The 12,310-nt window shown below is 41.2% G+C and overlaps 1 protein-coding gene across 1 annotated transcript in view; it reads left to right on the top strand.

The window, feature by feature from the left end:
• Nucleotides 1-538: 538 nt before the first annotated feature.
• The window catches only part of RRH (retinal pigment epithelium-derived rhodopsin homolog), a 15,165-nt gene continuing 3,393 nt past the window's right edge, over nucleotides 539-12,310 (top strand). Inside the window, exons 1-5 of the mRNA XM_002717186.4 lie at nucleotides 539-781; nucleotides 5,153-5,343; nucleotides 7,229-7,328; nucleotides 7,833-7,986; nucleotides 9,893-10,061. Coding sequence (XP_002717232.2) covers nucleotides 676-781; nucleotides 5,153-5,343; nucleotides 7,229-7,328; nucleotides 7,833-7,986; nucleotides 9,893-10,061 — 720 coding nt within the window. The 5' untranslated portion in view covers nucleotides 539-675. The remainder of the gene's footprint in view (nucleotides 782-5,152; nucleotides 5,344-7,228; nucleotides 7,329-7,832; nucleotides 7,987-9,892; nucleotides 10,062-12,310) is intronic.

Genomic DNA, 12,310 nt, shown 5'->3' with positions numbered 1-12,310 from the left:
GGCTCTGGCTTCCAGAGGGAAGCAGTCATGGCTCAATTAGTTGGGCTCCCACCACTACAAGGGAGACCTGAATTGCACCCCAGGCTTTGGCCTGGCCTGGCTCTGGGCCACTGGCAGGCTTTGAGAAATGAACCAGCAAGTAAGAGCTCACTCTGTCTCTCAAATTTATCTTTTTAAAGAGATTATTTCTTTCTCTAATTATTTAAGATGTTATGGAAAAAAAGAAACTGAAATGGAAAAACTCAAAGGGTCAGTAGAAATCAAAGGCCTTAATCTATTTCGTAGGAGTAAGGCTGGTCCTTGATTTCAGAAGCGATTTCCAGCAGAAAACAGTTATTTGCCGCACTGATCTGAGTTTGCTTATTGCTTAAATGGTATATGTGTGCTTGCTAATCTTCTTATCTAAAGACTAATGCCCAAATTGGTAAAAATGTGTGGAATTTGGTGTTTCTTTCTTTGTTGTGCCAATAAGCTTTCCCCTTGTTGTGGGAATTAAAATCCTTTCTCTTTTGTCCAGTTAAATTTGTTAAGGGAAAGCCTCTATGAAATGGCCTTTCTTGGAGTTTTCTAAGTCGAAACAGTTGGTCCTGAAAAATCACTCTGCAGCATTTCATAAGATCATTCGTAATTATTGAAGGCTTCTTATGAAGACTGCGTCAGTGTCTTCATTACGAAATGCTAAGGAATAACTTAAGCAACAGTTCAGACTTTAAACATGAAGATGGCTCTGTCTTTTCCCAGGCTGAACACAATATTGTGGCAACTTACTTGATTCTGGCAGGTATGACTTTTTACTCCATTAAGAGTCATTGTTTTCAGCATAATTCTATGGAAAGAGGATGTGTTGTCAAGTTCCATATTCTGGATCAGTCTTGACAAGTCATTTAGCCTGTCTGAGTTGGCTTCCTCACGTGGTAAGTGAAGATGACAGTATTATACTTCTGGCCTGGGAAGGTCAGATAAGACAAGAGATGAAAGAATGAGGGAAAGCATTTATAATGGAGGTTAATGTCACAGGTCATTTTGAATTTTGATAATGTGAAAACAGTGAAGCAGGCTGAGAAAAGTTTCTTGTAAAATGAATAGTTCTTAAATAAAAATTGTTCCTATATTTGGTTATTGCATTGTCAAATTAGGTTTTTGGGGAAGGGAGAGAAAAAAGAGTGTACCATGAGGAATTATATTTATATATCCTTTACTTTTCTCATTCATCATTTGCATTATTTTGTTCAGGGTAGTAGAATCCAGCTACAGATTGAAAGAAAGTTAAAGAATGAATTTAAATTAATTAATGTTGGTTGATTAATTAATCTAAAGAATTAAATTGAAAAAAAATTAAAGTCCTCAAAAGAGAGTCAGGTATGGTACTATCATTGAGGTCAGAGTTTGAAAATTCAGTTCATCCCAGAATGCTATATTGGAAAACTCTTGAGTTTTGGACTTCATTTTTTAGTATCTTTGTAACTGGGAGCAAATTCTTCCCCTTACTGTTCTTCCACGTTCTTGCCTGAAAAACAGAGATAAGAATAAACAAGCTATCTATGATTGCTGTGAGGAGGAAATTGAAACATGAATGTGCCTAAATCACATATACAGTCGGTGTTGGACAAATACTTGTCTCTTCCCCCCAGGTATTCATACTCATCGGTGCAAATATTAGGCTAGGATACAGGCTTGTTTGCAGGGGGAAAAAAAAATGTGGGGAAAGAGAGTAGAAATTCTTTTTTTTTTTTTTCAGTGTATTGGTTTAATTGTGGTGTAATTTTTACAGTGAGCAGGGGCTTAACTTTGATTTTATTCTCAGTATCAACTTTTAGAAGTGACTCTGTTATATTGGGCTCATTATTTTTTAGATTGACTTTCATGAAAGTTTTCAAACATCCAAAAATAAAAAGTGTAACAATTTCTCTGCAACCAGTTTATTCTTTATAAAATAAGTCACAACTAGAGTATTATGTCTTGTACAAGAAATTGTGAATTCCTTAATTTTTGCAGTTTTAGTGACATGTTAGCTCATTCATTTGAATACTTCCCTGTGATAAGTACTGATCAAGTTCTATTTTCTCCTTTGCTTTGCTGATGCAAAAAATGAGAGAGTCTCACTGTCAATTTTTTAAAGATTTTATTTATTTATTTGAGAGGTAGAGTTACGGACTGAGAGGGAGAGACAGAGAAAAAGGTCTTCCATCTGCTGGTTCACTCCCCAAATGGCTGCAACGGCCAGACTTGGGCCAATCTGAAGCTAGGAGCCTGGAGCTTCCTTCAAGTCTCCCACACAGGTGCAAGGGCCCGAGTGCTTGGGCCATTTTCTACTGCTTTTCTGGGCTATAGCAGAGAGCTGGATTGGAAGAGGAACAGCCAGGACTGGAACTGGCACCCATATGGGATGCTGGCGCCACAGGCATAGGATTAACCTACTTCACCACAGTGCTGGCCCCTCACTGTTAATTATATGGAAATACTTTGTATGTAAATTTTTTACTTAGTTTTTGTAGATGCCAGGAAAAACTACCGTGATTTTCATCTGGTTACAAACGGAGCATTTTTCTAAGAAATGGTTCTGTCTGGTTCTCATGCCTGTAATAATGATGATAATAGTAATCTAACTATTAGTACTAATGCTATCTTTGAATAATTGTTATGTACTTAGCACTGTTACATACATAGATTAATTTATCCTAATTCAGTAAATTACTTTTTAGCTTTATTTTCCCTGTTTATAGAGATGAAAAGTTTAAGAAATTTTCCCTATGTACATCTACTGAGTAGCTACACTAGGATTTGATTCTAGCCACTTTGGTTCTACAGCCCTCATGCATAACTCCAAGGGTCAGTTTTATCAAGGAATGCCATGAGTATGTGTTGTTTACTTGCTTATGTTTTTGGTAGATGTATTAAAGGAAGCATGTTTAACCTCTCATGCTTCTGTTCTGCAGTGAAAGCATTTATTTTACCTACTAATTTTTAAAAAAGGATTAATTTATTTGAAAGATAGAGTTACAGAGAGAAAAGGAGAGAGAGATCTTCCATCTGATGGTTCACTCCCTGAATGGCTGCAACAGCAGGGGCTGGGCCAGCCTGAAACCAGGAGCCAGGAGCTTCATCCTTGTCTCCCATAATGGTGCAGGGGCCCAGGCACTTGCATCATTTTCTGTTGCTTTCCTGGGCACGTTAGCAGGGAGCCAGATTGGAAGTGGAGCAGCCAGGACTGAAATGGTGCCCATATGGGATGCTGGTGCCACAGGCTGTGGCTTAACCTGCTGAGCCATAGCTCTGACTCCTCACTTATTAATTTTATCAAGACCATATTTAGATTTTTTCATTTTAGATTTAATCTCTCATGTAGATTTTAGCTCCAGTAAATGTTTACCAATGTCTAGTGCAACAGACATTGATCGAGTGAGTATCCTTGATCACTCACTCCAGTTAAGGCTGGGAGGTGGAAGGGCAGGTGAATTTAAGGATCTAAAATAATTGATTATGGATGAATTCTAATCAGATGCAGGATGAGAGACAGGCTGATGAAGAGGGCTGAGTGCCAGGCGATGAAGAACCATGTTAGCCATAAAGGTGACAGGGAGTCATTGACGGGTTCTGAACAGGGGAATGACATGATCTGAGCCGCATTTTACAGATGTGCTCTCAGGGCAGCCCATGGACCACGTGGGAGGCCATGGCAGTGATTCTGAAGAGAGGGTAATGGCAGTGAGACAGGAAGAAGTGGACTCTCTTGAGTTAGAAGGTAGAATTGATGACCAGATGTGGGGGTCTTGGGAGAAGGACAGGGGAGATAACTCCATTCCTGCTTGGTGCACAAACCTCTCCTACTGCCTAGGAATCTTCCCACTCAACTGAAATTTATTCACAGCCCTCTCTCCCCTCCTCCACCCTCACACACATTGTTGGGATCTAGTGCAGCTCTTGTCTGGCTTATGAAAAACACATACCTGCTTTGCAGCCTAGGGGATGCTGATCAGACTGACATCCAGTTCACTAAATGCCATTTCTCTTTGTAAATCAATTCCTTGGCATTCTGCTTACTAATAGTAGTCATCAATACACCTGAGTCCAGTCATCCCCTAGGGCACCGACAACATTGAATTTCCAGATCTACAAAGTAGTGAGTCTGATCTCAGATCGTAGAAACTTGATGAGGGGGTATCACCTGTGAGGTTTTTCCATGGGCTACAAAGCTTGCTTGACTTCCTATCTAGATAATGACTCCATAGGGATGTTTGCATCAAAGAATTCATATTTGGAAATACTGAGTAAGTAGTTTAAAGAAATATTGAAACAATCATTTGATCCTACACATGGCAGGCAGATGCTTGTAAGCATTTAATGGCAATTACTTGAATAAAAGGAGAAAATGTGAAACAAGTGTGTGTCAGGGTTAGCAATATTGACTGAAGTGCCGTTGGGGTAGAATGATGGTTGGGGCTTCAGAAAGGAAAGAAGAAAAGAGAAAGAAGAGTCTCAGCCCTCAGGAAGGAAGAAGAGGAGATTAAGCTGCCAAACAAGAGCATGTGGTCGGTAGTACATGCATCCGAGCAATTAGCAGTGCAGGGGTCACGAAAGTCGAGGGAAGAATTTCAGGGGCAGAGTCATCAGGAATGATGACACCGACCTTCAGTGCAGGCTTATGCAGTTGGAAGCTTCCTGGTGTTTTATTTTTTTTTTTTTATTTCTACTTTACTAAAGGGCCATTAAGATGTTACAGTTTAAAGCCAACTGTTCAAATAATTGACTAAAGTAGATACGCTGGAGCCAGCATTGGGGTGCTGTTGGTGACACTAGCATTACATAATCGAGTGCCACCGTTAGAATCCAGGCCGCTCTGCTACTGATCCAGCTTCCTGCTAAGACTCCTGGGAATGGCTCAAGTATTTGGGTCTCTGCCACCTACGTGGGAGTCCCGGATGAAATTTCTGGCTCCTGGCTTTGGCCTGGCCCTGATCTGGCTGTTGCAGCCATTTGGAGAGTGAACCAAAGGATGGCATGTCTCTCTGTCTCTCTGCCATTCAAATAAATAAATAAGCTTTAAAATAAAATACATTTGCCATGTTTTTCAACTGGCTTAAATATTTATTTTTGATTCTACTTTTAAACATTCCAATTAAATAACATGCATAATATTTTTGTATGTTCTCAGGTATGATAAGTATTCTCAGCAACCTAATAGTTCTAGGCATCTTCATTAAGTACAAGGAACTCCGAACACCCACGAATGCAATTATTATTAATCTGGCTTTTACGGATATAGGTGTCAGTAGCATTGGCTATCCCATGTCTGCTGCTTCAGATCTGCATGGAAGTTGGAAGTTTGGATATGCAGGCTGTCAGGTACTGTGGAATGAAAGCAAAATACAGTAGGTCAAGGAGATTATAAATGTCTTTAAAAATTCCAAAAATTTAAACCAAAGAAAATATTGTAAGATAAAAGAAATGGTGATTTTCTAAGAAAAAAGGTGACCAGGAATTCAGAACCAACTGGGAATATATTCTTTAACAAGAGAAGCAAAATCATTAACCCTTATTATATTTCTGAAATTCCTCCAATCCAAACTAATAAAACAACTAGCATTCAACTAGGGAAAAAAAGTTTGTGTGTTCAAATGAAAATTTGCATATTGCAAATTCAAAAAGAAATGCCTTGCTTTCATTTGAAATAATAAAATACTTAGCGACTTATTCATACCAGCTAAAAAATATAGTTAGGCTACCAGGCTGTTGATTGTTTTCTCCTGGAAAAAGCCTTGCATGAGAGGGCAATAGCAACAGCAGTAAATATGTTATTAAATATATCTACTGTATTTTTACTGACAAGGAAATTAATGAATATTAATTTGCTTTAGGATAGTTGGAAAAAATGGGTTTTGGTTTGATTTTCTTTTAAAGATCTATTTATTTATTTGAAAGGCAGAGTTACAGAAAACCAGAGGCAGAGAGAGAGAGAGAGAGAGGAGTCTTGCATCTGCTGGTTCACTCCTCAGGTGGCTGCAATGGCCAGAGCTGTCTGAGCTCCAAAGCCAGGAACCAGGAGCTTCTTCCAGATCTCCCACACGGGTGCAGGGGCCCAAGGACATGGGTTACCTTCTACTGCTTTCCCAGGCCTTCGCAGAGAGCTGGATCGGAAGAGGAGCAGCTGGGACTCAAAACGATGCCCATATGGGATGCTGGCACTGCAGGCAGCAGCTTTGCCTGCTATATCACAGTGCTGGCCCCCAGGTTTTCTTTTTAAAGATATAAAATTTCACTGTTGAAGGCCATTGCATCCCATCTCACCTTATCCCCTTCCTTCCTATGAATATTTTCCTATTTTATTACGTATACATATACATCAACAAAAAATATCTGAATGCTTTAATTTTTGTGTTAATTATATAATTTTTATACAATTTACTTTCATTGTTAGATAGGTTTCTGAGGTTTATTCATGTTGATGAATGTGACTGTAAGGCATTCATTTTGATTGCAATATGATATCCCATTTTATGAACATAGCTCAATGTACTTTTCTATTTTACTATTATTGAACATTTGTCCCTAATTTTTACTTCACAATATACTGATATATGCTGCAATAAGTGAGAGTTTCTGTAGGCATGTTTAGAGTTGAGTTGCAAAGACTGTTCAACTTTATCGTATGTGGCCTAATTGCTCTCCAAAATAATTTTTCCTGTTATGAGCACTACTATTACTCTACATTCTTCCCATCACTTAAGATTGTCAGACTTTTAAATTCTTATCATTTTAGTGAGTATGAAATGATATTCTATAATTTATATTTATTTGGATACTTTCTTTGGTACACATATTTTCCTGTGCCATGAACATAGTTAATGAAAATAGCCTGTGTGAACAACTCAGTCATCATGTGGCCACTTTTTTACTGAGCTTGTTTTTTCCTCTGTTGAACTACCTATCTTCTGAATACTAATTTTTATTGTTTATATGCACCGCACCCCATGTAATGATCTATTTTGCACCTGAGTAGGTTGTATAGAAGTTCCATCTTAAGTCTTATAAAATGTTTAACTATTGAAAACCCTTTCCATAAATGCCTTTAGTTAGGCAGTTGTAATTTGACAGTGGAAGGTATATTTTGAAATAGTAAAATAAAAAACATTTAATATATTTGAAATATATTCTATCTACAGGACAAAAATTTAAATGTTAGTTGGGAGGGTATTTAGAATGGTGGATTTATCCCAATTTTCATTTTCAGATTTATGCTGGATTGAATATTTTTTTTGGAATGGCAAGTATTGGGTTACTCACAGTCGTGGCCATGGATCGATACTTGACCATCTGTCATCCTGACGTAGGTACAGCATTTTTCTTGGCGTTCTCATTTCTTGACCAATGGCCACTCAATATACATTCACTTTAAAATGTACACATAATGATTTGTAGTCAGGGCTGGTCACATTTCTTTGGCATTCCTTGTTTACAACTTTCAGTGGCTTCTTATTACAGTAAAACCCAGATTTCACTAGGCACCTGCAGTATGCTGCAAGATCTGGAGACTGACAACCTTTTCCAGGATGGCTAGGGTCACTCTCTCTATGTTCTCACTTTGGGGTCTTTGGACACTGTGGTTTCCTAGGCCTGGAAAGCTCTACTCCCAGCTCATTCTCTGACTGGTCCTTTTATTATTTGGGTTTCAACTTACTTGCCATTTTCTTTCCCATATATGAATTCATGTGGCTAGGCTTTGAGTGAACAAAAATGTCTATTAATGATCTACTTGATAATTTCGCATCATCAATTAAAACAAAGCAAGTCCATCATTGGCAAATGATGTTAATAGTTCATATGCTTGTTAATAGGGAGAAGAATGACCACTCGCACCTACCTTGGCTTGATTCTGGGAGCCTGGGTCAACGGCCTGTTTTGGGCTTTGATGCCCATCGCAGGGTGGGCTAGTTATGCCCCAGATCCTACTGGGGCCACCTGTACCATCAATTGGCGGAAAAATGACACGTAAGAGAAACATTTACACTTTATAACCAAGCGCTTCTAAGGTAGACATTTTCTCATCCTTTCAAATTTAAGCTCAGATTACAGGTTTCTCATACAGCATGTGGCAAAGTGCTTCCTTGCTAATGAAGTGATTCAAGCAGAAAATGAAATTGAGAAAAGAGAATTATACTTGTTTGCCAGCAAAGATAATCTAGACTCCTTCTCCCCCGTACTCTGTCCTTTCCTTCTTCTCTTCTATGGGTTTATGTGCCAATCTCCTTTCCAATATTTGCATATCACAGAGGTAGGATCATGAGTAGGAGAAGGGTCAGTGAAGGTAGGCAGCATGAAGCTCTCATGGAAACTCAGGGCACCTCTGTAGTACGCTTTCAAAATAATCTCTCATTCAAACATATTCTGAGACCATGCATCAAAATACAGTCACTGCAAGGACTTGCTTGCTTCTTCATGAGGCTCCTCTACACTTAGCAGGGGAAAGAGGATAGTTTAGTTCATTAAAGGAAACAAGAGATGACTCATTTAGAAAATAGAAATAGAAAAGAAAATTTCTAAGTCTCAAACTAAATTAAAATCTGAAACTTATTCTGTGAAGAGCCCAAGGATAATCAATGTAGGCTTCATGAGCCAGAGTCTGTTTTCAACTTGGCATTGTACTGTGAAAGCCATCATAGACAGCAGGTAAATTAATGTGCATGGCTGTGTTCCAATAAAACTTCATTTGCTTCTTAAAGATTTATGTATTTATCTGAAAGTCAGAGTTACATAGTAAAAGGGAGAGATAGGGAGACACACACACACACACACACACAGAGAGAGAGAGAGAGAGAATCTTCTCATCTGCTGGCTCACTCCCCAAATAGCTGCAATGGCCAGGGCCAGGCCAGAACAAAGCCAGGATCCAGGAGCTTCTTCCTGGTCTCCCATGTGAGTGCAGGGGCCCACATACTAGGGCCATTTTCCACTGTTTTCCCAGACATATTAGCAGGGAGCTGGATCAGAAGTGGAGTAGCTGGGACTTTGGTGCTCATATGGATGTCAGTGACACAGACTACAGATTTACCTACTACAGAACAATACCAGCCCCTAAAATTTTATTTTTTTAAAGATTTATTTACTTATTTGAAAGTCAGAGTTACACAGAGAGAGGAGAGGCAGAGAGAGACAGAGGTCTCCCATCTGATGGTTCACTCCCCAATTGGCTGCAATGGCTGGAGCTGCGTTGATCTAAAGCTTCTTCTGGGCCTCCCACACAGGTGCAGGGGCCCAAGGACTTGGGCCACCTTCTACTGCTTTCCCAGGCCATAGCAGAGAGCTGGATCAGAAGTGGAGCAGCCGGGTCTCCAACTGGCGCCCATATGGTTTGCTGACGCTTCAGGCCAGGGCGTTAACCCACTGTGCCACAGTGCTGGCCCCCTAAAACTTTATTTTTAATGATAGGTGGCAGACTGGAATTTGCCCAACCTTGAGAAGCTTCATCCCATATCCAAATGCCTAGTTTGAATCTCAGCTACTTGGCTCTGATCCAGCTTCCTGCTAATGCACATCCTGGGAGGCAGCAGATAAAGGCTCAAGTAGTTGAGCTGTTGCCACCCACGTGGGAGACACCGATGGCATTCTGGACTGCTGGCTTCAGCTTGGTGCAGCCCCAGATGCTATCTGTAGGCTTTTAGGGAGTGAACCAGTGGACCAGCAGATGGGAGATATTTCTTTCTCTGTCTCTTTGTTGCTCTGCTTCTGAAAAAATAAATGTTAAAATTAAAATCATGAACTAAAAGTCAAATACACTGTGTAAGCTATTTAACAATATAATGACTGCTAGTGTGGTTTCTAATAATTATCTTTTCCCTTCCCTCCCCCCATTTAGAACATTAAATAAGTAGTCATGATTGCCTTTTCTTATTTGCAGATCTTTTGTATCTTTCACAATGGCAGTTATTGCAATAAATTTTGTCGTGCCCTTGACAGTGATGTTTTACTGCTATTACCACGTCACTCAGTCCATTAAACAACATAGGGCCAGTGACTGCACTGAGTACCTCAACAGAGACTGGTCAGACCAGGTAGATGTAACAAAGGTAAGAAGCCAAAACCCCTGGGAGATGTTTTGGAAGGAGTCCTTGGCTCACCAAGGTCTCTTCTCCCACATCCCTGATTGTCTCTCCCCAGCAGGGTCTTCTGGTGTTTGCCTCTACAGTTCTGAATGGGGTGCTTATCTGCCCTTTTAGATGCTTCTGTTTGCTCTCACCTCTCAATGAGTCCCTGTTGTGGTTGATGAGAATTTATTTCTCTTATGCCACCAACTGGCCCCACTGCTCCCTCACTTCTTCCTTTCTGCACATCCTGTCATTGTAATGTTAACATTCTGTCCTTAGTTGGTTTTTTGTTTGTTTGTTTGTTTTGTTTTTGAAAGGCAGACTGGACAGTGAGAGAGAGAGAGACAGACAGACAGACAGACAGAGAGAAAGGTCTTCCTTTTTCCGTTGGTTCACCCCCCAATGGCTGCTACGGCTGGCACTCTGTGACTGGCGCACCGCGCTGATCTGAAGCCAGGAGCCAGGTACTTCTCCTGGTCTCCCATGGGGTGCAGGGCCCAAGTACTTGGTCCATCCTCCACTGCACTCCTGGGCCATAGCAGAGAGCTAGCCTGGAAGAGGGGCAACCAGGACAGAATCCGGCTCCCTGACCGGGACTAGAACCCGGTGTGCCGGCGCCACAGGCGGAGGATTAGCCTAGTGAGCCGCAGCGCCGGCCGGAGCACACTCTTTAGTAGATCCCTGAGGCCACCGGGAGATGTGCTTTTTAGGACTTTGTATGACTGAAAATATCTTAATTCTACTGTCATCTCAGACTGATGATTTGCCTGGTCTAGAATTCTGAGTACAAAAACAATTCTGAAAGAAATGTGAAGGGATTCTTTGTAGTCTCCTCACTCCCAGCACTGCCACAGCAGAGGCTGACAGCATCCTGGTGAGTGAGCCTTTGCAGTGACCCGTATGTTCTCTCTGGAGGCTTAGAGGAACTTCTCTGTGTCTCCGGTTTTCTGAAATTTCATACGGATGTGCCTTGGGATGATAGGTCTTTATTCAACCAGTGCTGGGTGCCTGGTGAGCACTTTGAACATGGAGCCTCCGGTTTTCCCCTTCTGGAAGAGTGTGTTACCCTGTTTCTCTGGTGAGTCTTGCCTCTCTGTTCCCTTTTCCTGAACTTCCTTTTATGTGGATATTTAATTGTCTGGCTTTATCTTCTTTCTCTTCTATAAAGTCTCACACTTATTTTTAAATTTATCTGAAAGGCAGGGGGAGAGAGGGTGAGGGAGAGTGAGCTCATCCATTGCTTCACTCCCCATATGCCTGCAAAAACCAGGGCTGAGCCAGGCTGAAGCCAGGAGCCTGGAACTCAATTCAGATCTTGCATGTGGGTGATGAAGACCAAGCTACTTGGGCTATCACCTGCTGCCTCTCAAGGTGTGCATTAGCAGGAAGCTGGAATTAGGATCAGAGCCAGGACTCAAACCCAGGCACTCCAACCTGGGTTGCAGGTGTACAAGTATTGTTTTAATGCTAGGCCAAAAGCTCCACACCCTGTCTCATGTTTTGTGGTTGTTATTTGTTTGTCTCTTTTTGTTTCTAATTTCTGGGAGATTTCCCCAGTCGTATCCAGGCTGAGAACTAGATAGTGAGATATAGATAGTGAGCCATAGTGAGCCGTAGCATTGGACACAAAAAATTTAAGTAAGCACTAAAAACTCAGTAATTAAAACAAAGCTAAACTAAAAAAAGTAGTTTAGTGAAGAAATTTAGGGATTTGTTTATTTATTTGAGAGTCATAGTTACAGAGAGAGAGAGAGAAAGGTCTTCCATCCTCTGGTTCACTCCTCAAATGGTCACAACAGCTGGAGCTGAGCCGATCCGAAGCCAGGAGCCAGGAGCTTCTTCCGGGTCTCCCACGCGGGTGCAGGGGCCCAAGCACTTGGGCCATCTTCCACTGCTTTACCAGGCTATCAGCAGAGAGCTGGATGGGAAGAGGAGCAGGCAGGACTCAAACCTGTGCCCATGTGGGATGCTAGCACTGCAGGTGGATGCTTAACCTACTATAGCACAGCTCTGGCCCCAGTGTAGAAATTTTTAAAAATCAAAATTAGAGGCTGGCATTGTGGCATAGCAGGTTAAGCCTCTGTCTGCAAAGCCAGCATCCCATATTTGTGCCAGGTCACGTCCCAGCTGCTCCACTTCTGAGGCTCCAGCTCTCTGCTAATGTGCCTGCGAAAGCAGTGGAAGATGACCCAAGTGATTGGGCCCCTGCACCCGCAAGGGAAACTCTGTCT

The sequence above is a fragment of the Oryctolagus cuniculus genome, chromosome 8, assembly GCF_964237555.1.
Source record: "Oryctolagus cuniculus chromosome 8, mOryCun1.1, whole genome shotgun sequence".
NCBI classification, from domain to species: domain Eukaryota; kingdom Metazoa; phylum Chordata; class Mammalia; order Lagomorpha; family Leporidae; genus Oryctolagus; species Oryctolagus cuniculus.
Note: the sequence above shows the minus strand (reverse complement) of the source record. Positions and strands in the feature narration are given on the sequence as shown.